Source organism: Natrix helvetica (assembly GCF_964273705.1).
Source record: "Natrix helvetica genome assembly, chromosome: 2".
Classification (NCBI taxonomy): domain Eukaryota; kingdom Metazoa; phylum Chordata; class Lepidosauria; order Squamata; family Natricidae; genus Natrix; species Natrix helvetica.
This window is the reverse complement of record NC_138552.1, coordinates 231,357,316-231,379,038: the sequence shown is the minus strand read 5'-3', so window position 1 is coordinate 231,379,038 and position 21,723 is coordinate 231,357,316. Positions and strand designations below refer to the sequence as shown.

Below are 21,723 nucleotides of genomic sequence, written 5' to 3'. Positions count from 1 at the left end.
CAAGCAGGTCATCCAGGATAAGGGTCCCAGAAAGCCTCCCTTAATTAAAAACTTTTCAAATGCAATTTACACATTTTTCCCATAAAGAAAATTGTCTCCTGCCAGGTGAGCATATGCTGGCAGAACTGAGCCGTGCGGGTGCAGCTCAATCTTCACACCATATAAGAGAGGATTTGATGAGATTCCATAGCCCACAGAAGACCTGCAAATTGGAAATTCACCTTCTTATTGCCTAGTGATACAGCTGATGGAGATAGTGGATGCTAGACCTACATAAATATGCCTCTAAGCCAGCTATGTGCTATATTTTTGTATGATTAGAATCATCACACTCGGTCTTGGCCCTCTAAAATGTATGGGTTACACGCAGACATTACTTGGTCATGCAGGTAAAAATAAATTTGGAACTTTTACATTGCATTTTAAATCCCTTCAAAATGTAAATGTATACATAAAAATATTTGAGGAGAGAAAGAGGACTTCACAAAGAATTACAATCATATCAGTTTCCATGATATTTTAGTACAGATATTCCCTACAATAATCTTTCCCAACAGATGCCCTACCAGTTTTACTCCCGGAATTTTTCTAGTGAAAAAGAAAAGGTTATAGTTCAAATATATTTGGACATCAACCAATAGGAGTGGGCAGCCCTGAAGAATCTGTATCCCCTAATTATAATCTTAAAAAGAGGGCCGAGAAGACTCTAAAGATTATGAAGAGCAAGTTCTGAAAGTTGGAGAAATTGAGAAAAGTAAGATTTAGAAGCAATAAGTTCTATGGAACAATCAGAAAGATGATGGAACAGATTTATTCTTTGCATGTAAGATATTTGGACTTGAACCAATGGGAATGAGTTACAAACTGCTTCATAAGGTGACAAAATTTTACAGCATTTTCGATCATAGAAATAAAGGGGTTGGTAGCTATCTTGAAGGCCATCTAGCTCAGCTCTCATGTCCTCACAATCTTTTCTCTTCTCTGGACTAAAACCCCCATCTAGAGGAGTTGCTCTGGAATCCACTGGAGTTGGAGGCCAATACATTTAAAATAATAATTACTATAATATATTTTATAATAGTATAATGTTATATTACAATATTATAATTGCTATGTAACAGTAATGGCTAACCTTTTTGTCATTGCATTCTGAAAGCATACATGCGCATCCAAAATGCAATGTGCACACACACCCTGTGTGACCCCTCCCCCACGTGCATGTGCACATGACCACCTGTGTTCCCCCCACACCATGCATGTGTGTGTGACCCCCCGCATTCACCCCGCCACCCTGCATGTGTGTGACCCCCTCATACATGCATGAGCCCCCTACATTCACATGTGGCAGAGACCCCCAAACCAGCTGACTAGCTTGAGGCGCATGTGCATGCACGGTGGAGCTGAGCTGGAGCGACAGTTCTCGTGCCTGCAGAGATGGCTCTGCATGCCACCTGTGGTACGTGTGCCATAGGTTTGCCTTTACGACTATATAACATTACAATAATAAACAAAATGAAGAATAGAAAAGAGACATGGCATGGCAAGGCAAAGTATTATATTGCCAATACATTAAAAATCTAGCAAGCAAAGCGGAGAAGGAGACCTGTCAATGGCTAAGATCAAGTTTAAGAAAAAGGCAAGTGGGCTAATCCTGCCTGCACAAGATGAAGCCTCAAGAACAGATACATACAAAGCCAGAATTGAGAAGACAGAAACAGACAGCAAATGCCAACTCTGCAAAGAAACTGAACAAACTGTGGACCAACTAGTTAGGTGCCACAAGAAAATCGTATAGATGAGATGTGTCAAAACACGTGGCTCAGCCTGCAATAGATTGCAGAGTTCACCTGTGGAGCCATCCTGGAGACAGTGAGGGACTGGCCCCTACTGCCCTGGGGCCAACCACGCCCACCCAGTCAGCCAGAATGACCAGGCTACACCTCCCTCACCCTCCCCCCGGGCAAAAAAACACTCCTGATGTGGCCCATGACAGGATCGAGTTTGACACCCCTGGTATAGATTGACTACAAACAACAGCATGACAAAAGGGCATTGGAATATCTTCAAAATAATACCGTGCATGCACCAACACTAAGCAAAAACAGGTGAGACCGCAAAAGAGACAAAGTATTAGAAAATGAAGAAGCTAAAGTGCTTTGGAATTTTAGGATTCAAACAGACATGCCCCTGCCACATAACATCCCAGACATAAAATTGTTGATAAGAAAAACAATGAAGTTGGAATAATGGAAGTTGAAGTGCCCGAGACAGCAGAAGAGAAGAGAAAGAACAGAGAAAAATCACAAAATACAAAGACCTGCAGACAGAAGTAGAATGCCTGTGGCAAAAGAAAACAATTCTTATCTCTCATATTTTGCCATACTCCACAGTAGAATCGCATAGAAAATATTATTGAATTTTTGCAGAACACATTGCTGGACTATTATAGTTAACAAAACTAGTCACTCTGTCAAAAATATCACATTGGTTTGTTGTAATTTCTTCTTAATAAGTTCATGTTGCTTTTGCCAAGCAATGCATTCTTTTCTAATCGGTTGCTTAATAATCTGTTCCAGAGTGTTGACAAAAGACAATGTTAAGCTGACTGGGATGTAGTTAGATGGGTTCTTTCTCCTCTTTTATAAAGATAGGAATAACAAAATGAGGAAGGCTTTTTTCTTGCGCCAAGCAGAAGCCAAATTCTGTGGTAGTATATAGAATAAATAATGATGATGATTGACTGAATCAGTCTTGTTTAAAATAACAAGATCAAAGAAGTAATAATGCCTTGACTTCAACTTCAGCAATCTTTTACATACACACACCACTAAGCTAATTCTTAAACATTGCTGTTGAATAATACAATACAATAGTAGAGTTGGAAGGGACCTTGGAGGTCTTCTAGTCCAACCCCCTGCCTAGGCAGGAAAACCTATACCGTTTCAGACAAATGGCTATCCAACATCTTCTTAAAGACTTCCAGTGTTGGGGCATTCACAACTTCTGGAGGCAAGCTGTTCCACTGATTAATTGTTCTAACTGTCAGGAAGTTTCTCCTCAGTTCTAAGTTGCTTCTCTCCTTGATTAGTTTCCACCCATTGCTTCTTGTTCTACCCTCAGGTACCTTGGAAAATAGTTTGACTCCCTTTTCTTTGTGGCAACCCCTGAGATATTGGAACACTGCTATCATGTCACCCCTAGTCCTTCTTTCTATTAAACTAGACATACCCAGTTCCTGCAACTGTTCTTCATATGTTTTAGTCTCCAGTCCCTAATCATCTTTGTTGCTCTTCTCTGCACTCTTTCTAGAGTCTCCACATCTTTTTTACATCGTGGCGACCAAAACTTAATGCAGTATTCCAAGCGTGGCCTTACCAAGGCATTATAAAGTGGTATTAACACTTCACGTGATCTTGATTCTATCCCTCTGTTGATGCAGCCTAGAACTGTGTTGGCTTTTTTGGCAGCTGCTGAATAGGTGTTCTTTCTTGTCATCTTTTTCCCAATAGTGCCTCCAACCATCATGGTGCCCAAGGGTCAATCCATCATTACCGTCCGTGAAGATTCGAGAGCAGAGTTACAGTGTGACGTCCGAGGGAAACCCAAACCTCCTATCATCTGGTCCAGAGTTGATAAAGAGGCTCCTATGCCTTCAGGGACCATGACAGTGGAGACAAATGATGGGAAACTGCATTTTGAGAAGGTTACTCAAAAAATGAGTGGGATTTACAAATGCCAGACAGCCAGATACAATGGCTTCAACATTAGACCCCGAGAGGCCCTGGTGCAACTCAACGTACAGTGTAAGTATGAATGAGGAACGTATTATCTTTGATGCAGCTTATATATCTTTATTGACTTTGCATACTAGATACTTTTGTTTTGTTTTCCCTTAATAACAAAAGTAGTGTGCAGACAAGGGTATGTTTGAGTTACAAGATCTTGTACTTCCACAGAGCCAGAAAAGTTTAAATATTAGATTTAGTAATGGAATATATAATTGTATATGACATATAATATAATATACAATTTTAACATAAGGTAGTAGAATACTCAATTCAGAAACTGTCCTAAGAACATTTCCCAGTTTATATCCCAATGTCTGTGCTATTTATTATAGAGACCTGCATGTGTTCACTGGTATCTGACCAAACTTAATTTATGAACTGTCTGCCTCTGATGAGTGGGAAAAGGGATGACTATTTAATCTCTGCTTTGTGAGCATGTCACTCTGTAATGATATCCTTTTGTCCTTGAATGGCCCAAGTTATTTTGATGTCAAGCAATGTGATGCCAACTGTGCTACTTTCTGCATGTCCAAGAAACCCACATCTGCCCTGAATCCATAACAATTGGAGGGAACTATGCAGTAGAGTACCCCAAGGCTCTGTTTTAGGCCCAGTACTCTTCAACATCTTCATCAATGATTTGGATGAGGGAATAAATGGGGAACTCATCAAATTTGCAGATGACACCAAGCTGGCAGGAATAGCCAATACTCCAGAAGATAGGCTTAAGATACAGAAGGATCTTGACAAACTTGAACATTGGGCACTATCTAATAAAATGAAATGCAATGGTGAAAAGAGTAAGATTCTACATTTAGGCAACAAAAACAAAATGCACAGGTACAGGTGCTACCTTGCTCAACAGTAGTAACTGTGAAAGGGGTCTTGGAGTCCTAGTGGACAACCATTTAAACATGAGCCAGCAGTGTGCAACAGCTGCCAAAAAAGCCAACACAGTCCTAGACTGCATCAACAGAGGGATAGAATCAAGATCATGTGAAGTGTTAATACCACTTTATAATGCTTTGGTAAGGCCACACTTGGAATACTGCATTCAGTTTTGGTCACCACGATGTGAAAAAGATGCGGAGACTCTAGAAAGAGTGCAGAGAAGAGCAACAAAGATGATTAGGGGACTGGAGGCTAAAACATGTGAAGAATGGTTGCAGGAACTGGGTATGTCTAGTTTAATGAAAAGAAGGACTAGGGGAGACATGATAGCAGTGTTCCAATATCTCAGGGGTTGCCACAAAGAAGAGGAAGTCAAACTATTCTCCTGAGGGTAGAACAAGAAGCAATGGGTGGAAACTAATCAAGGAGAGAAGCAACTTAGAACTGAGGAGAAACTTCCTGAGAGTTAGAACAATTAATCAGTGGAATAGCTTGCCTCCAGAAGTTGTGAATGCCCCAACACTGGAAGTCTTTAAGAAGATGTTGGATAGCCATTTGTCTGAAACAGTATAGGTTTTCCTGCCTAGGCAGGGGGTTGGACTAGAAGACCTCCAAGGTCCCTTCCAACTCTGCTATTGTATTGTATAATTGCAGAAAATGGAAGAAATAGTATGATATCAAAGTTTACATATATATGTATGGCTTAGTGGCTAATATATCTGCCTAATATGTAATACAGTCCAGGTTCGAATCCTAGTAAGGGTATGGCTAGCTGATGAGAGCTAAATAGCTTGAAATAGATCTATACTAGTCTCCCTTTATTTATTTATCAGCACAAACACAACACACACACACACACACATGTATGTGTGTATGTATGTGTGTATATATACACACATACATACATACATACATACATACATACATACATACATATGCAATTTTATTAATAGTATGACATAATTAAAATTAAAGAAAAAACTTTGTAATATTATATCCAAAACAAAGCAGCTTGTTCAAAAGTTTACTTTTTTGTTCATTTGTGTGTTTTTAAAAAAAACAATTGAAATATTGGCAAATAACACATCATAAATCCAATGCTGAAAAGCAGGTGTAGATTTATCATTTCACAGTATTAAAAGCAATAATGATGTTAGCTGTATCCCACACACGAGAGATCTACAGTTATTGATATTGTGATCAATTCAAAATACTCAAGAAGAAGATCTGCATGTTCAACAACAATGATTAAAGGACAGTGAGCAAACTGTCCTTTAATCTGCTAGAGGAGTTCAAAGGAAAAATAACAAAACAGGAGAATGACCAGAGAAGTTAGATATTCTGACAGATTGTATGCGGATTGTGAGAAAGGAATAGTTGCTGACTGCAAAGGTGTTTACTGAGACCTAATAATTGCTTTCTGCTGGTTAAGCAGACTGTGTACGAGGGATATTTCACGGAGTAAGTTCATTGAGCAAGAACAAGCAGTGAAATTTGGTAGGGGAAACCTTATGAAAATGTCTTTATAAATGAACATTCTTGATTAATTTGAGAACCTGAGAACAGAATAGAACAGAAAATAAAAGTTTTCTATTCATGGTGCAGTGGAAACAGTTGCTAAGTGAAATTGTGAGTATGCTTATGATCTTATTTCAGCTTTCCTTTGCTTTACTGAACTGCAGTGGTCAAACATGTGAGCATTGGTCATAAAGTTACTTTCTCCTCACTGGCATAACTGTAAACAGTCGTTAATGAGATAGTTGCTAAACAAGGACTACCTGTATCTTAAGGAAGAAAAATGAAAATAAAACAGAAGTCTGGAGTCATGTTGTGCAGTGCTGATGTCCTTATGATCTTCCTGTGTGAGAATAATCTGACATGTAGTTCAGGAAGGGACAAATGTTAACAGTCCTTATAGAAAAGAAGTGTCTGGGGAAGTAGGAGACTATACTTTAACTGACAAGAGAAAAGAAGGTTTAGCCCAGTGGTTCCCAAACTTTTTCAGTCCACCGCCCCCTTGGTGCTACAAACTGATCCTCAGTGCCCCCCACCCAGTGGTGGAATTCAATTTTTTTTACGATAGGTTCTGTGGGTGTGGCTTGATGGGCGTGGCTGGGGGAGTCATGTGACTGGGCGGTTTGCACGACAGAAGGAAGATAGTAACAGTAAAATTCAAAACTGTAACAATTAATTGCACATTTATTCAAAATCCAATTTAAAAACCTTTGTAGTTAGTTAATTCAACAAAATTGTTGAATATGATCCAGTGATACCAGGTTTTCAAAGTCTGATAGTCATTTATCAAGAACCTTAGTAACTAGTAACTTAGTAAACTTAGTAAAATTTAGTAACTACTTCACTGTTCAGTAAATTCTTAATGTGATGGATGGGATTGATGAAATGATACCAGTTTCCCAATGTCTGGTTTTAAGTCACTTAGCAGGAGTCTTAAATCACCACGTTCAGTAATCTGGAGTCATTTTCTTTGCTTGGAGAGAAGTTGGATGACCACACTGAAGCCACGTTCCACCAAATATAATTTTGGAAATGCAACAAGGAGCTTCTTAACCACTGTCCATAGTGCAGGATAGCGATCAGAAATTTCTTTCTGTAACCAAAACTTTGGTACGATTTCTTGAACTTTGGCTTCAGCTCAATATCACCAACATTTGCTTGAATTATTTGATGAGATTATTGCATGGTACCTAGGGATTCCCAATATGGAAAGTGAGAATGGAAACATTTTAACAGATCTATATGTTTTTGGGTTATAATTTTCACTAAAGAACCATGTAGATGAAAAGAGAAATATAGACAATGGAGTCCAATCCCCTTCCTCAACAGTTTGGAAGCAAAGAATAACTCTAGCAAAATGTAGCCTTTTACCTCTTTGGGGAATCATTATTATTTTTAAATTATTATTATTATTATTATTATTATTATTATTATTATTATTATTATTATTATTATTATTATTATTATTATTATTATTATTATTATTATTATTATTATTATTATTATTATTCCCCAATACAACTCATGCAAAGGGTCATCCACAACTACATTACATTTTCCACACTCATATTTGTGATTCCTTATAACTTCTTTAAACTAAACATTTTTAGTACAAATCAATACATTGACATATATATCACTAATGCAGTTTCCTATCTCTTCCATTGACATAATTAACACCTTATGTATTGAATACAAGTATATCAAGTATAGGTTAAACATGAATTGAATAACATCTAATTCAAATGGATAAGCTGTGAATTTATTATATAATCACAGGCAAACATTGCACTTATGCCTAAATCCTCTACCCATGCACATTATAAGACAGATAAAACTATCTTAGCTGGCTGTTGTAAATATTACTCTGCTAATTCAACAAGAAATGCTACTGCATGTATCTTTAATGCAGAACACAGCTAAAAGTGATTTTAGCAATTTTCTTCCCAACTTAATTCAAAATGTATATCCAAATGTTCCTCTTATTTTTTCCCCAAGCACTAGGGAGGATTATATTCAAAACCAGACTTTTGCTGTGTGTGTGTGTTTGCTTGCTTCTGGTCTCCAGAGTCAGAGGGGCCAGTTGGTACCCCCAGAGGTCATCTAGTCCCACCCCAGACAGCTCCCCCCCGCCCCACATTCCCCAGCCCCGCCTCCTCTGGGAAGGCTCCGGTGGGGGGGAATGTGGAGCCCCCACCCCTTCTGCTGCTCTCCCCCACCCTTCACTCTCACTCACTCCCTCTCTTCGCAGGCTGGGCGGCCGCAGAGCTACTGGGATGGTGAGCATGGACGGGCCGTCGCCACGGGGAGGGGAGGTCTGGCCGGCAGCAAAGGGCTTCCGCCGAGACACCCCGTGCAGGCAAAATAGCGAGCAAAGGAGGATCAGGCAGGGCACCAAGGCCCCTTCACCTCCCACTTTGTCTTGATGAGGTCTCTGCAGCTTCCAGGCGCAGACAGATGGAGGTAGCCAGAGCGGCCCAGGCGGGCGAGCTGGCGAGCTATGGAGGATCAGGCAGCTCTCTCGCTCACTCGCCCGCCCACCCAGGCTTCCCTGCCTCTCTGGCTACCTCCATCCATCCGCGCCCGGCAGCTGCAGCAACTTCATCAAGACAAAGTGGGAGCAAAGGGAGGCGAAGTGGCCTCCCTTTGATCACTTGCTCCCCCCGCCCGTCCACACTATGCTAGCCCTGCCCACCGCTCACTGATCGGCTGGCTCACCAATCGTCCCGCCCGCCTCTAAGAGCCCTATCTATAGAAAGCCAAGCAAAAAAAAAAGGTAACTGGGTTTAGATAGGGCTCTTAGAGGCGGGCGGGGCAATTGGTCAGCCAGCCAATCAGTGAGTGGTGGGCAGGGCTAGCATAGTGCGGATGAGCGGGGGCAGCGAGTGATCAAACAGCTTCTGGATGGGCGGGGGTGAGTGAGCGAACTGGTTCTGAATGGCTCGCTAAAGGAGGCCACCTCCAGCACTCCTGTGCTGCCCCCCTTGCCTCTTACCGCCCCCCTGCCGCCCCTCTTGCCTCTTATCGCCCCCCTAAGCCATCCCACTGCCCCCCAGAGGGTGGTACCACCCACTTTGGGAACCACTGGTTTAGCGTATCAAAGAGCCACTATAACAAATACCTGAGAAAGTAACTTTCCATTGGAAGAAAACCACATAAAAGAGACAAGCCAGAAAATAAAATGACTACCAGAAGCAAAACATTTAGAGAATATTCTGTATCACTGAATGTCGTCACTCTTATGATATAAACAGAATCCAAATCTTCAGTGAAAGAAAGAAAGACATTGCAGAACAAAACAACTAATGGATCTAGGTAAGATACATTGGGATAGAAACAAGGATGAAATTCAGCAGGTTCTGACAGGTTCTGGAGAACAGGCAGCGGAAATTTTGAGTAGTTCAGAGAACCGGCAAATACCAGCTCTGGCTGGCCCCAGAGTGGGTAGGGAACGGATATTTTGCAGTATCCTTCCCCTGCCACACCCACCAAGCCACACCCACAGAATCGGTAGTAAAAAAAATTGAATTTCACCACAGGATAGAAATGCCAGTTACCTCAACAACCAATTGTCCCCTAGCTGAGAACTGCAAAGCAGGTCATGCCTTAAGCCATAGGAAATGTGGAAAACTCTAGTAGGTAAAAGGGGAGCTATATTCTCATGTTGATAGGGGTCAATTGGCTGTTTTAGGTAGTTTCATTATAGCATGCAATAAAAAAATCTATTGAGTGTTGGGTAGCTTCTCCCAAGTTTTAACAAGGGAGTCTGACCAAATCCCTATAGAGCAGTGAAGTTAAACTGCACTCTGAAAGAACTCAAAGGGTAGAATTAAGATCATTGCCTGTTCTGACCCCCCCTCGTCCCACACCAACACACTCCGAGCCAAAGATACTTTACGGAATTTATTGACAGACAGGTCCTTGGCAGCAAACCGGCACAGACAAGCCTGGCAGCAATCCAACACAGATAAGCCTTGGCAGCAATCCAGCCTGCCAAGCTCACAATACTGTTCTCCAACATTAGTTAGTGTGTTGACTTCTGCAAAAGGGGCGTGTGCACAAGCAGTCCTTTTATAGTCTGGAGACGAGCCTAATTACCACCAGCCGAGTGCAATTACCTCCTGTAACTGCGCAACTGTTCCTTATGCCTATTAGCTCTCCGGTGCCGGGCATCCAGGAACAGCTCACTGCTGACATCCGGATCACACTCCCTTGTCTCCTCCCCACTGGTCCAAGGCTCAGGCGCCTCCTGGTGGACAACCAGCCTCTCTGTGCCCTGCTCGGAATCGGAACCCTATCCAGGGTCCTCCACATCATCCAGAGCTGACTCATCGGGACCCTCGCTGTCGGAGTCTGGTGGCAGCTCCAACGGTTCCTGCTGGGCCACAACAATTGCCACTACAAAAAAGTGCCAATATGGTCCATTGTCTTGTGAAGCATTTTTGTTTACCAGGAGTCAAACACAGAGTTTTGACAGAACAACTTTCAAGAATTACTTAAGTCCATTGATGAATTTATCTTTCTGCTAATGCTCATGGAGACAGATAATACGTAAATAACAACTACATCAACAGGAACTTCGAAAGTTTAAGATGGATGCTTTACAGAGGCAGTATCCTTATCCATTATACTAGTCCCTAGAAGAGGATTGAAGGAAAAAAAAGGGAGAATTTATAATTGGCTATACAACCAACACTACCAGAAGACATTTGATTTCTAAGATCTTGATCTGGTATGGGAAGACCGCAATTCATAAGAATGGTTTTAAATTTGTATGGTCAAAACATGGCAAGTTTTTAGAAGAGCTTTAATCTTGGGGTGCTAACCAATAGGAAATTAAGAAGGATGCATTAAATGATATTTGAGACAGATACATTCTATAGGTACCAGTAATAGAAAGGAACCAGAAAATAGAGAGCACTAATATATTTAAAAATATGTGTAGGGCAGTACAGCCATCTTCACCTGGAGTTCCAGAAAATCCTGAGATTTCATGATAAATCACTAGAGGTTTCACAAGAGATCATGACCAATACAACAAACAAGCATTTTAAAAAACTTTCTGCACCACTCAATGTTAGTAGTCACAGTGTTGGAAATGTTTATGTGCTATGATTCAGCTACAAGCATGCCTCGTTGCCGTTGTTGTAAAACATAAGTAAGTTAAAATTGAATTGTATTATGAGATTTTCATATTTTTGCCATTTTTATGCAAGTATTCCCTGAGATCTGAAAATGATTTCAAGGATTCTCCAGAGTAAAAAAAAAGTGTGAATGGGTTGATCTAGTACTTTTTCAGCAAAAGGTGTATTTTCCAGCATGCAGTTGTGAAGAACTAAAGAAATGGACAGGACTGATACTTAAGAGGAATATAAACATACTCAAGAATATCTATATACTCTGATTGGTTTAAATCTCCAACGCCAAATGATTTGCATGCACAACACTGAATTTAGTTGGTAATGGTCTGACTGAACCTTAATATCTTATCCATGAAAATTCTGGAGGTTGATGAAATCCTGGACTTTGGGAGGAATGTAAATATTGTCTCAATCTGCAAAAATGGTGTTGGGGGAATGGGGATATTGTCTAACAACAATACTTAGGAAGATTCTATGAGTGATCATAAATGGATTGTTTTGTAAGCACCTTGAAGATAATGCAGCAGCTTCTAGTGGTCAGTATGGATTTGTTAAAAATGAATTTTGGCAACTTTTTTATTGGTTAATTTCTTTAGCACATTGTGGGAATGTAATATTAATCACCTCTTTTGATTTCAACTAAGTATTTGAGAAAGTACCCTATGGCATTTTAATAAGCTAGTAATATTTGAATGGCATTACAAGCAAATGGAAGTATCTTGAAAATTATCTCAGGGAAGACTCAATGGCAATTCCTTATTTCTTAAGTAGAATAGAAAATAGAAATGAAATTCAAAAACATCTTGAGAGTTTCGTAAATGAAAAACTCAGAATAAAATTTAATAGAAGAAAAAGTAATTTAATAAGCATAAATCAGATGCACAGGTGTAGGATGGAGGATATGTAGCTTGGTGACAAAACTTGTGAAACAGAACTTGTAATCATACTTGATTACAAGCTGGATATGAATCAACACAATGTGTTGTGACTGCACAGAAGACAAATGCAATGAGGCTGTCTCAACCATTTCTAGATCACAAAAATTAATCATTCACTTTATTGTGCATTGAGACAAGCAATACAACAAAGTCAAACTAGAGTCTTTGACTTTAAGAGAGCTAATGTCAATAAACATAGAGAGAGCTTGGGAAGGATTCCATGAATGAGAATCCTCAAGGGGAAAACAATTCAAGAAGTTTTGGAAATTTTGAAAAATAAGATTATAAAAGCCCAGTTTAGCACAATACCAATGAAGAATAAAAATAACAGCTCTCCAAAGAAACCAGAATGGCTGCATAAAGAACTCTCTGACAAATTGAATGACAAAAAGGACAAGTATAAAAAGTGGAAAGAGGGGCAGAATATCAGCAAATAGCCCAAGCCTGCAAAGATGAAGTGAGGAAAGATAAGGCTCACAACGAACAAAGGCTTGTGACAAAAGTAAAAAATAACAAAAAAAACCTTCTTCAAATATGTTAAAAATAATTTAAAAAGTCAAGGAAACAATTGGTCCATTGCTGGGAGAAAGTGGCAAGAAGGTGACAAACAACAGGGAGAAACAGAACTACTTAACTTATTTTTTGCATCTGTCTTTACACAAAGGGAAAAACAGTCCAACCTATTAAAACACCTCCACAAAAAAACAGATTAGGAACACAAGTTAAAATAGGGAAGAAAATGATAAGTGAGCACCTGTCTATCCTAGATGAGTTCAAATCACCAGGACCAGGTGGATTCCACCCCAAGGTTCTGAAGAAACTGGCAAATGGGATCTTAGAACCACTGAACTATATCTTTCAAAGATCCTGGAGCACCAGGGAACTGCCAGAGGACTGGAAAAGAGCTGATGTAGTTCCCATATTAAAAAAAAATAGGGGGGGGGGAGATCCAGCAAACTACAGACCCATCAGCCTGACCTCAATACCAGGGAAGATTCTGGAAAAGATAATTAAGCAACAAATCAGTAAACACATAGATGCAAACAAAGTAATAACCAAAAGCCAACATGGTTTGTCAAAAACAGATCACGCCAGACTAATCTTATTGCATTCTTTGACAAAATGACAAAACTAGTGGATCAGAGGAATGCTGTTGATATAATTTACTTTGACTTCAGTAAGGCATTTGACAAAGTAGACTATAACCTACTACTTGATAAAATAGAAAAATTTGAGTTAGACAGCATCACCACCAGATGGTAGCTAACCAACTGCACTCAACGTGTAGTCCTCAATGGAACTGCATCTACATGGAGGGTGGTACGCTGTGAGGTACCCCAGAACTCTCTTTTAGGCCCAGCATTCTTCAACATATTCATCAATTATTTGAACAAGAGGATAGATGGGGAACTCATCAAATTTGCAGATGACGCCAAGCTAGCAGGAATACCCAACACTTCAGAAGATAGACTTAAGATACAGAAGGATCTTTACAGACTTGAACATTGGGCACTATCAAATAAAATGAAATTCAATGGTGAAAAAAGTAAGGTTCTACATTTAGGCAAGAAAAACTAAATGCACAGGTACAGTACAGGTGGTACCTTACTCAACAGTAGTGACTGTGAAAGGGATCTTGGAGTCCTAGTGAACAATCACTTAATTATGAGCCAGCAGTGTGCTGCAGCTGCCAAAAAAAGCCAACCCAGTTCTAGGCTGTATAAACAGAGGGATAGAATCACGTAAAGTATTAATACCATTTTATAATGGTAAGGCTACACTTGGAATACTGCATCCAATTTTGGTCATCACGATGTGAAAAAGATGTTAAGACTCTAGAAAGAGTACAGAGAAGAGCAACAGATGATTAGGCCTTGGGGATAAAACATACAAAGAACGGTTGCTGGAACTGGATATGTCTAGTCTTTTGAAAAGAAGGTCTAGGAGAGACATGATAACAGTATTCCGATATCTCAGGGGTTGCCACAAAGAAGAGGGAGTCAAACTATTCTCCAAAGTACCTGAAGGTAGAACATAAAGCAATGGGTAGAAACTAATCAAGGAGAGAAGCAACTTAGAACTGAGGAGAAATTTTTTGACAGTTACAACAATTAATCAGTGGAATAGCTTGCCTCCAGAAGTTGTGAATGTCCCAACACTGGAAGTTTTAAAGAAGATATTAGATAACATTTGTCTGAAGTGATGTAGGGTTTCCTGCCTAAGCAGGGGTTTGGACTAGAAGACCTCCAAGGTCCCTTCCAACTCTGTTATTCTCATGAGACAGACCCCATCTGAGTATTGTGTACATTTCTGAATATCCCATACTAAGAACTCAGACAAATTGGAATTAGTTCAGAAAAAAAGCTGTGAGGGTGATCAGAGGATTAAAAACTATGCCCTATGAAAAAAAATTGAAAGAATTAGCCAAAATAGCTTTCAGAAAGAAGGATGGTCCGAGCATATGATAATACTCTTCAAATAAGCACACTTCAAATATAATAAAGTCAAGAGCTGTTCTCCAATATTCTGCAGTGTATGAAATAAAATAATGATGGAAAATAGATTGAAATTAAATGTTGGGGGGGCGGAATTCATTAAGAGCAATTTAACAATAGAACCAGATGATCTCCCTTTTATAGGTTATGTTCAGGTGGCAACTAGGTGTAAACTTTAATTATGATTCCTATACTGGACAGGAGGTTAGATTTAGTGGTCTAAATAATTCCTTTACAATTCTATGAATGTCACCTAGCATTAACAGTTCTGTGAGGTCAAGTCCAAATTGTGCCAGTAATAGGACATGCCCAGATTATGTGAGTTAATGTTGCAACTTGTGAACTGCATCTCCAGATGATAGTTATTACAATCAATCCTTTATTTTTAAAACTTTTGTAGTGATATGACTGATCTTTATTAAACATCCTTGGAGATTTCCAATATACCTTAAACAAATTTTCTCTTGTTTTTTAATATTAAAACTGATAAATATTTTGCTGATGTACAAGAACATAATATTATTCCTTATACTCATTATTCCAAGAGGTATTATTCATTAACTTTTTTGGAATAACTATGAATCACAGCAACCACTCATGACTCTGGGCAATGTATGTTCAAGACAAAATGAAAATCAATAACATCATCAGTAATACAAAGGTCTCCCATATCAATCAGGATCAAAGTCCTGATGGAATAGAGAGGGCATAACAGTCAAGCAAAATGCCAGGAGGAATGGGGCTTATATATACTTCCATACCCTTGAGATCTCAACAGTTGGAACTCATGCAAAATGTCAAAGCATCGGTAGCTTAAACCAATAAATGTTTAAGTTAAATGAATTCTTCAACACGCCTAGTGATAAACTGAATTCAGTTTTAATTTCTACACGAAAAAAATATATGAAACACCTTCATGACCACCAAGTGGATTTAAATTAATTATGAAAATTGCCAGTTTATTTCCCTTCCCCAAAGAATTGGCTATTGTTAAAAGTGGTTACTCCATAATATGATTTAATAATAAGGTTTATTTCTATAGTGACATTTCATAAAGTGGGAAGTGACCTAAGAGCTCATCAAGTCCAAACTCCTGAGCAGAATTCGTTCATGATAAATCATTTATCCCACCTCTGTTCAAAAATCTCCAGTGAAGGGGAAGAAACCACTCCTTGCAATGGCCTAATCCATTGATCAACAAGCTCTTACTGTCAAGAAGTTCTTTCTAATGACTAAAGTATATCTACATCCTTGACATTTCATCCCATTAGTTCTAGTCTTACCCTCTGGAGCAAGTGAGAATAAGTCCAAATCCTCTGCAATATGACAGCCCTTCATATGTTTGAAGACAGCTATTACGTCCCTTTTCAGTTTTTTTCCTACAGGCTAAATATGCCTAAGTCTTTTAAGCATCCCTCTAGGACTTGGTTTCCAGTCATTTCTTCATCCTAGCAGATCTTTTCCAGACTTGCTCCAGTTTAAAAACTGGATGTATAGAACTGAATTCAATATTCCAGGTGAGAAAGCTAACCAAGGCAGAGTAGAATGAAATACTTATTTCCCACAGTCTAAACTCTTATGTTTTGCTTTATATTCCTTAAGATATCATTGCGCTCTTTGCAACTGCATTACATGGTTTGGACACATTGAGTATGTGATCCACTAGTACACCCAAGTCTTTTGCACATGTACTGCTTTTGAGCCAGATTTGCTCCCTCCTGTACATGTTTTTCACCTAGACCCATGACTTTACATTTCTTCTGATAAATGTAATTGAATTATTTTAACTAAGATAAGACTAATTTCATGCCATGGAACCAGGTTATCTGAGGAACCATCTTGCCCCAAAGAAATTGGCTCGGCTTATTCACTTTGGCAAAAGAGGCCCTCTGTGGATCTGTTGTTCAAGGGATTTTGACTGCAGGTTCTAGTAGATGAGCTTTCCCTGCTGTGGCCCCCACTCTCTGGAACTTCTTGCTACTAGAGGTGAGATGCATGTGAGAGGTGGTTGGTTAATTGAGACACTCACACATACACCCTCTGCTGTCCATGCTCTTTATTTTTAACCTTTGTTTAATTGTTAATTTTAATGTTTACATTTATGCGTTTATGCTACTGCAAGCCACCCAGAGTCACTTTGGATAGTGAAGCTTATCTTACCCAAATTCCCTGGGTCCTGCTTTTACCTTTTTTTGAAAATAGGAACAATATTTGCCCTCTTCCAGACTTCTGGGACATCACCTGTTCTCCAAGTCTTTAAAAGACTACAAGGAGTAGTTCTGCAATTACCTTTGCTTGTTCAAAACCTTAGGAGTAATTCATCTGGCCCTGGAGACTTTAAACTCACTTAGATTAGCATTGTTCCCTTAACAAAGGTGGTTCCTAATATTTCCCAGGATGCCAGTGAAGCTAATATTAGCTTTTAAGTTCAGCACAGAGAGGAATAGAATTTGGTTTGTTCCAACCAATGACTCAAACCAAAAGTAAATGGAAGATTAAATCCACCTAGCCGAATGTGATTGATCTTAAACAAAGCTAAGCAGGGTAGACTTGGTTGTTACTCAAATGGATAACCACTATCCTAGAGATGGGGAATTGATTGGTTTTTTTAAAAAAGGCATCTTAGCTGACACTAAACCATTTCCATATTTTTGCCATGAAAATTTTATTGATGTATTCATGAAGTCACCAAGCTTGACTTGAGGTCCTTTTTACTCCCCCCCCCCACAACAGATACTAAAAATTCAAAGATAGAAATTATGTTTATGCAGTCAATAAGCATTATCTGGTGCTGGAGAAGACTCCTGCAAGTCCCTTGGACTGCAAGGTGATCAAACCGGTCAGTCCTAGAGGAGATCAACCTTGACTGCCCTTTAGAAGGCCAGATCCAGAAGATGAAACTCAAATACTTTGGCCACTTAATGAGAAGGAAGGAGTCACTGGTGAAGAGCCTAATGCTGGGAAAGATTGAGGGCAAAAGAAGAAGGGGACTACGGAGAATGAGATGGCTGGATAGAGTCACTGAAGCAGTATGCATGAGCTTAAATGGACTCCAGAGGATGGTAGAGGACAGGAAGGCCTGGAAGAATATTGTCCATGGGGTCGTGATGGACTGGGCACCACTTCACAATCAACAACCACAAGCATTATCTGGCAGTGAGGTTCTTTGAAGGCTGCATAAGTTGCTTGTCCTTATATAAATATGCTGCAGAAGAAGAAGCTATTTCAGAAGAGGAAGCTAACCAAAGCAGGGAACCATTCTAATGGGTTAACTCCTCATGAGGAGAAGACAGTTTGCTTTTAAGTATTTTTCCAAATCTCAATTCAGAATGTTTGAGGTATGGCTTAGAGGTTTGTTGCTGTTGTTGCTAGATTTACTTCCAGTTTTATTGTCTGACATATGATTATCAATATTTGGTTACTTTGCTCATTTAAGTAGTTTATGAGCTTGGATTTGTTCTGTCACATTATCTCTTTTTTCACATTCCATCTTCTTTTCTTAAGTGGACATATTCAATATTAAATTTCAAGATCTTCAAGGTTTTACATTTATTTAATTATCCTAAGTACTCGGTAGGAACTATTAAAATTGATAAAGTAAAATTTTAAAAAAACTGATGCAATACCATGCAAAGCAATGCAGCACAATAAAATAAAATAAAAATGGAGCAAATTGATTTTTTTTGCCTGCTCGTTGATGCCATCCTAGTTCTCATTTTCTCAGTAAAAAAAGTGTATATTTTACTGAGCTAAAATTGGTTGGAGATGGGCAATTGTACAGTCTATATATACAGTCTGGGCCCAAGATATTTGAAGAACTGCCTTTCTCCGGTTGTCTCTTCCTGCCACATCAGTTCTGGTAGGAGGGGGCATGCTCTGACTATCCTCTATCAAATTGTCATTTAGTGAGATCAAAGAGTGCAACTTTTCTGTTGCTGTTCTCCCCAAGATTCAATTGGCCCCAACCCTGCCAGCTTGTCAGAAAGTTTTTAATATCTGGCTGTTCTCCCAAGCATAGAGGTTAAGAGGTTAGGTAAGCCCATGGGATACCGTGTTTCCCCGAAAATCTTTTGACCCCTGAAATAAGCACTTGGCCTTATTTTTGGGGAGGTCTTATTATTTTTGGAGTGCAGAGGTGGCGAGTGTGGCCACCTCATGGCTGCTGCTGTGATGCAATATTTTCGGGAAGGTCCTATTTTCGGGGAAGGGCTTATTTTAGCACATGCGCTCAGAAGCTCAATTGGGCTTATTATCCAGGGAGGTCTTATTTTCGGGGAGAGTATTATTAATTATTATTGATGGTTATTTTCTGGTTATTAAATTTGTATTTATTAAATTTGTATACTCATAGTTTTAATTTTCATTTTGTGTTAATATATTGACATTTTAACTGTGTTCCCCAACCAGGGACACTTATGAGAGACTAGTGGCCACATACACTGAATTAACCTCTTTTTGCCAAGATACCAAATCATCAGAAAAAAAAATCAGGAATAACAGAGGTACTTTGGTTTTTTAAATGTGAGATTGGCAGATTAAGAGAAAAGTTGTTAATTTTATTATCAGCCTCCTTCTCTGGACTGCTATCCTTAAAGAGCCAGAAAGCATTACTCATACCAGTGTATTTGCTTTTTCTTCAATTCCCCACTTTGCGACTGCAGAGAGAGAGAGGAACATGTTCTAAAAACTTGGAGAAAGTCAAGCAAATGCCCTCAATTGTGTTGTCTAAATTTCCCCCACTAGCAATATCACAGAGCAAATAACATCACATTCAGTTTAAAGAGATGAGGCAAGGCTCAGATTACAGCTGGATTCTAAGAAGCAGACTGCACGCATATGTGCATTACTCTACTGAATCAACAGGAAACAAGCATTAAATGAAATGCCATCAGGCATATTTGTTGCCTGCCAAGCATCAAAATCTTCCCTCTTCCTTTACCCTTCTGAAAAGTTATTTCCCCTCTTCTTTCTGGTATTCCCCAGAGTGTCCCATTACACGTACAATGATGTAACCTGTAGAATGGATTCTGAAACAAGAGATTGAAGTTGATTTGCAGAATGCGGTGACAAAGAACTGATTTCATTCATTAGGCTTTACTTTCATGGCCTCTGATAAAATGGGACTGTGGTCTATGAAAGTTTATGCAAAAATAAATGTGACATAAGTCATTTCCTGTTTGCCCAAGATATAAATGTAATTATATCTTTGGGAGCTTCATTAATGGACAAGTGATGTAAAATCATAGTTGACATTAGAAAGAGAGCCAAGGAAAAAAAATCTCCAAAAAGGAAAGTTAAAGGAAGGATGGTGGGGTTTTTCCCCCTCTTCAGTTCAGTCACAAACAATTATCAGAGATAGCTTAGACAAGTCCCTGTAGTTTTCTTGGCAAGATTTTTCAGAAATGGTTTGCCATTGTCTCCTTCCTAGGCCTGAGAAAGAGTAATTGGCCCAATATCATACAGCTGGCTTTAGGACTAGGGTGGGACTAGAACTTACACTCTCCCTGTTTCTAAGCCTGGTGCTTTAACCACTACACCAAACAGGCTCTCAAAGGAGTTATTTATTTTATTTGATTTCTAGACTGCCCCCTCTCCCCGGAGGGACTCGGGGCGGCCCAGAGGGAATATTAAGTTTTTATTTTATAAACAAGAACAACTTCCATAGCAACTAGGAAAATGAAGCATTCTTGGGTCAAGGTTGATTCAAATAACCATTTAAACCTTATTTTGTAAAGCCAACCCAAACTAATGTCATTTGATATAATTGGTAGTAGGAATGCTTGAATTTTTAATATGTTTCCAAGACATAGCTTATTAAGCCCATATAGTATTTTTCCATAAATGTTCAGGAATACAGTTTTGTTTTGAAAAAGTGCTGAAACAATCATTTGAGTTTAAGTTTGAGTTTTATTAAATTTATATACCGCCCCCCTCTCCCCGCAGGGACTCGGGGCGGTGTACAGACAGTACATATAAAACAACAAAGCAAGAACAACAAAACATTAGACAACCAACATAAACATACGGTCTGTATTTGATTGGTGAATTCCCTTATTATGCTAAACCATAATGTGGTTACTTTAGTTTAGATTCAGTGTGGATATGGGCAATTGAAAGATCACATGCGCCCTAAAATATGCCATATCCAGAACCTTCCAAGGTAACAGAATAACAGATTTGGAAGGGACCTTGGAGGTCTTCTAGTCCAACCTACGCCATTTCAGACAGTCTGTCTCAGTCTGCCAGATCAGACAGTCAAGATCAGATTACCAGTCTATAATTTTCATCCATAGGTTTTTACTGGGTTTTTGTTTATTTGTTTTTGAGAAAATAGGTTAAAATGCATGTATCTGGCACTGCAAGTATTAACACATCTTGTTTGCATTTAAAAAAAATAATAACCAAGGAATAGCATTGCAGGTTGGTCTATGTAGCAGTACCATTTTGTCACTAAACATTTTGTCACTGACTTAGCATGTATATCAAATTAAAATTAAAATAATTTTAATTTTATAATGCCATCTATTGGGACATAGGAAACATGCCTTCTCTGTTCCTGCCCATAGGAACATCTCCCCAGAAACTCAAATGGCTCCCACCTGATCATGTTCAAGAAGTCTTTGAAACCTTGACTATTCCACCAGGACTTGGATTAAGATTGGCATGGAGCATCTGTAGAACTCTGTCTGATTTTTTTAAAAAATTCCCTGAATGTGCTTGGCTTCATTTTTCCTGTTATGTTGTTCATTGATTTTAAAGTTGTAAGCTTCCCAGAGTGTTATGGAGTTGAGCAGAGCCGAGGTGGCGCAGTGGTTAGAGTGCAGTACTATAGGCTACTTCAACTGACTGCTAGCTGCAGTTCAGCATTTCAAATCTCACCAGCTCAGGGACTCAGCATTCCAGCCTTCCGAGGTGGGTAAAATAAGGACCCAGATTGTTGGGGGCAATACGCTGA

At 39.2% G+C, this 21,723-nt stretch overlaps 1 protein-coding gene across 1 annotated transcript in view; it reads left to right on the top strand.

Annotated features, from left to right (window-relative positions):
- MDGA1 (MAM domain containing glycosylphosphatidylinositol anchor 1) overlaps nucleotides 1-21,723 on the top strand; it is a 341,865-nt gene that overhangs the window by 153,106 nt on the left and 167,036 nt on the right. The window contains exon 8 of the mRNA XM_081942783.1: nucleotides 3,510-3,803. Within this exon, the coding sequence (XP_081798909.1) occupies nucleotides 3,510-3,803 (294 nt within the window). The remainder of the gene's footprint in view (nucleotides 1-3,509; nucleotides 3,804-21,723) is intronic.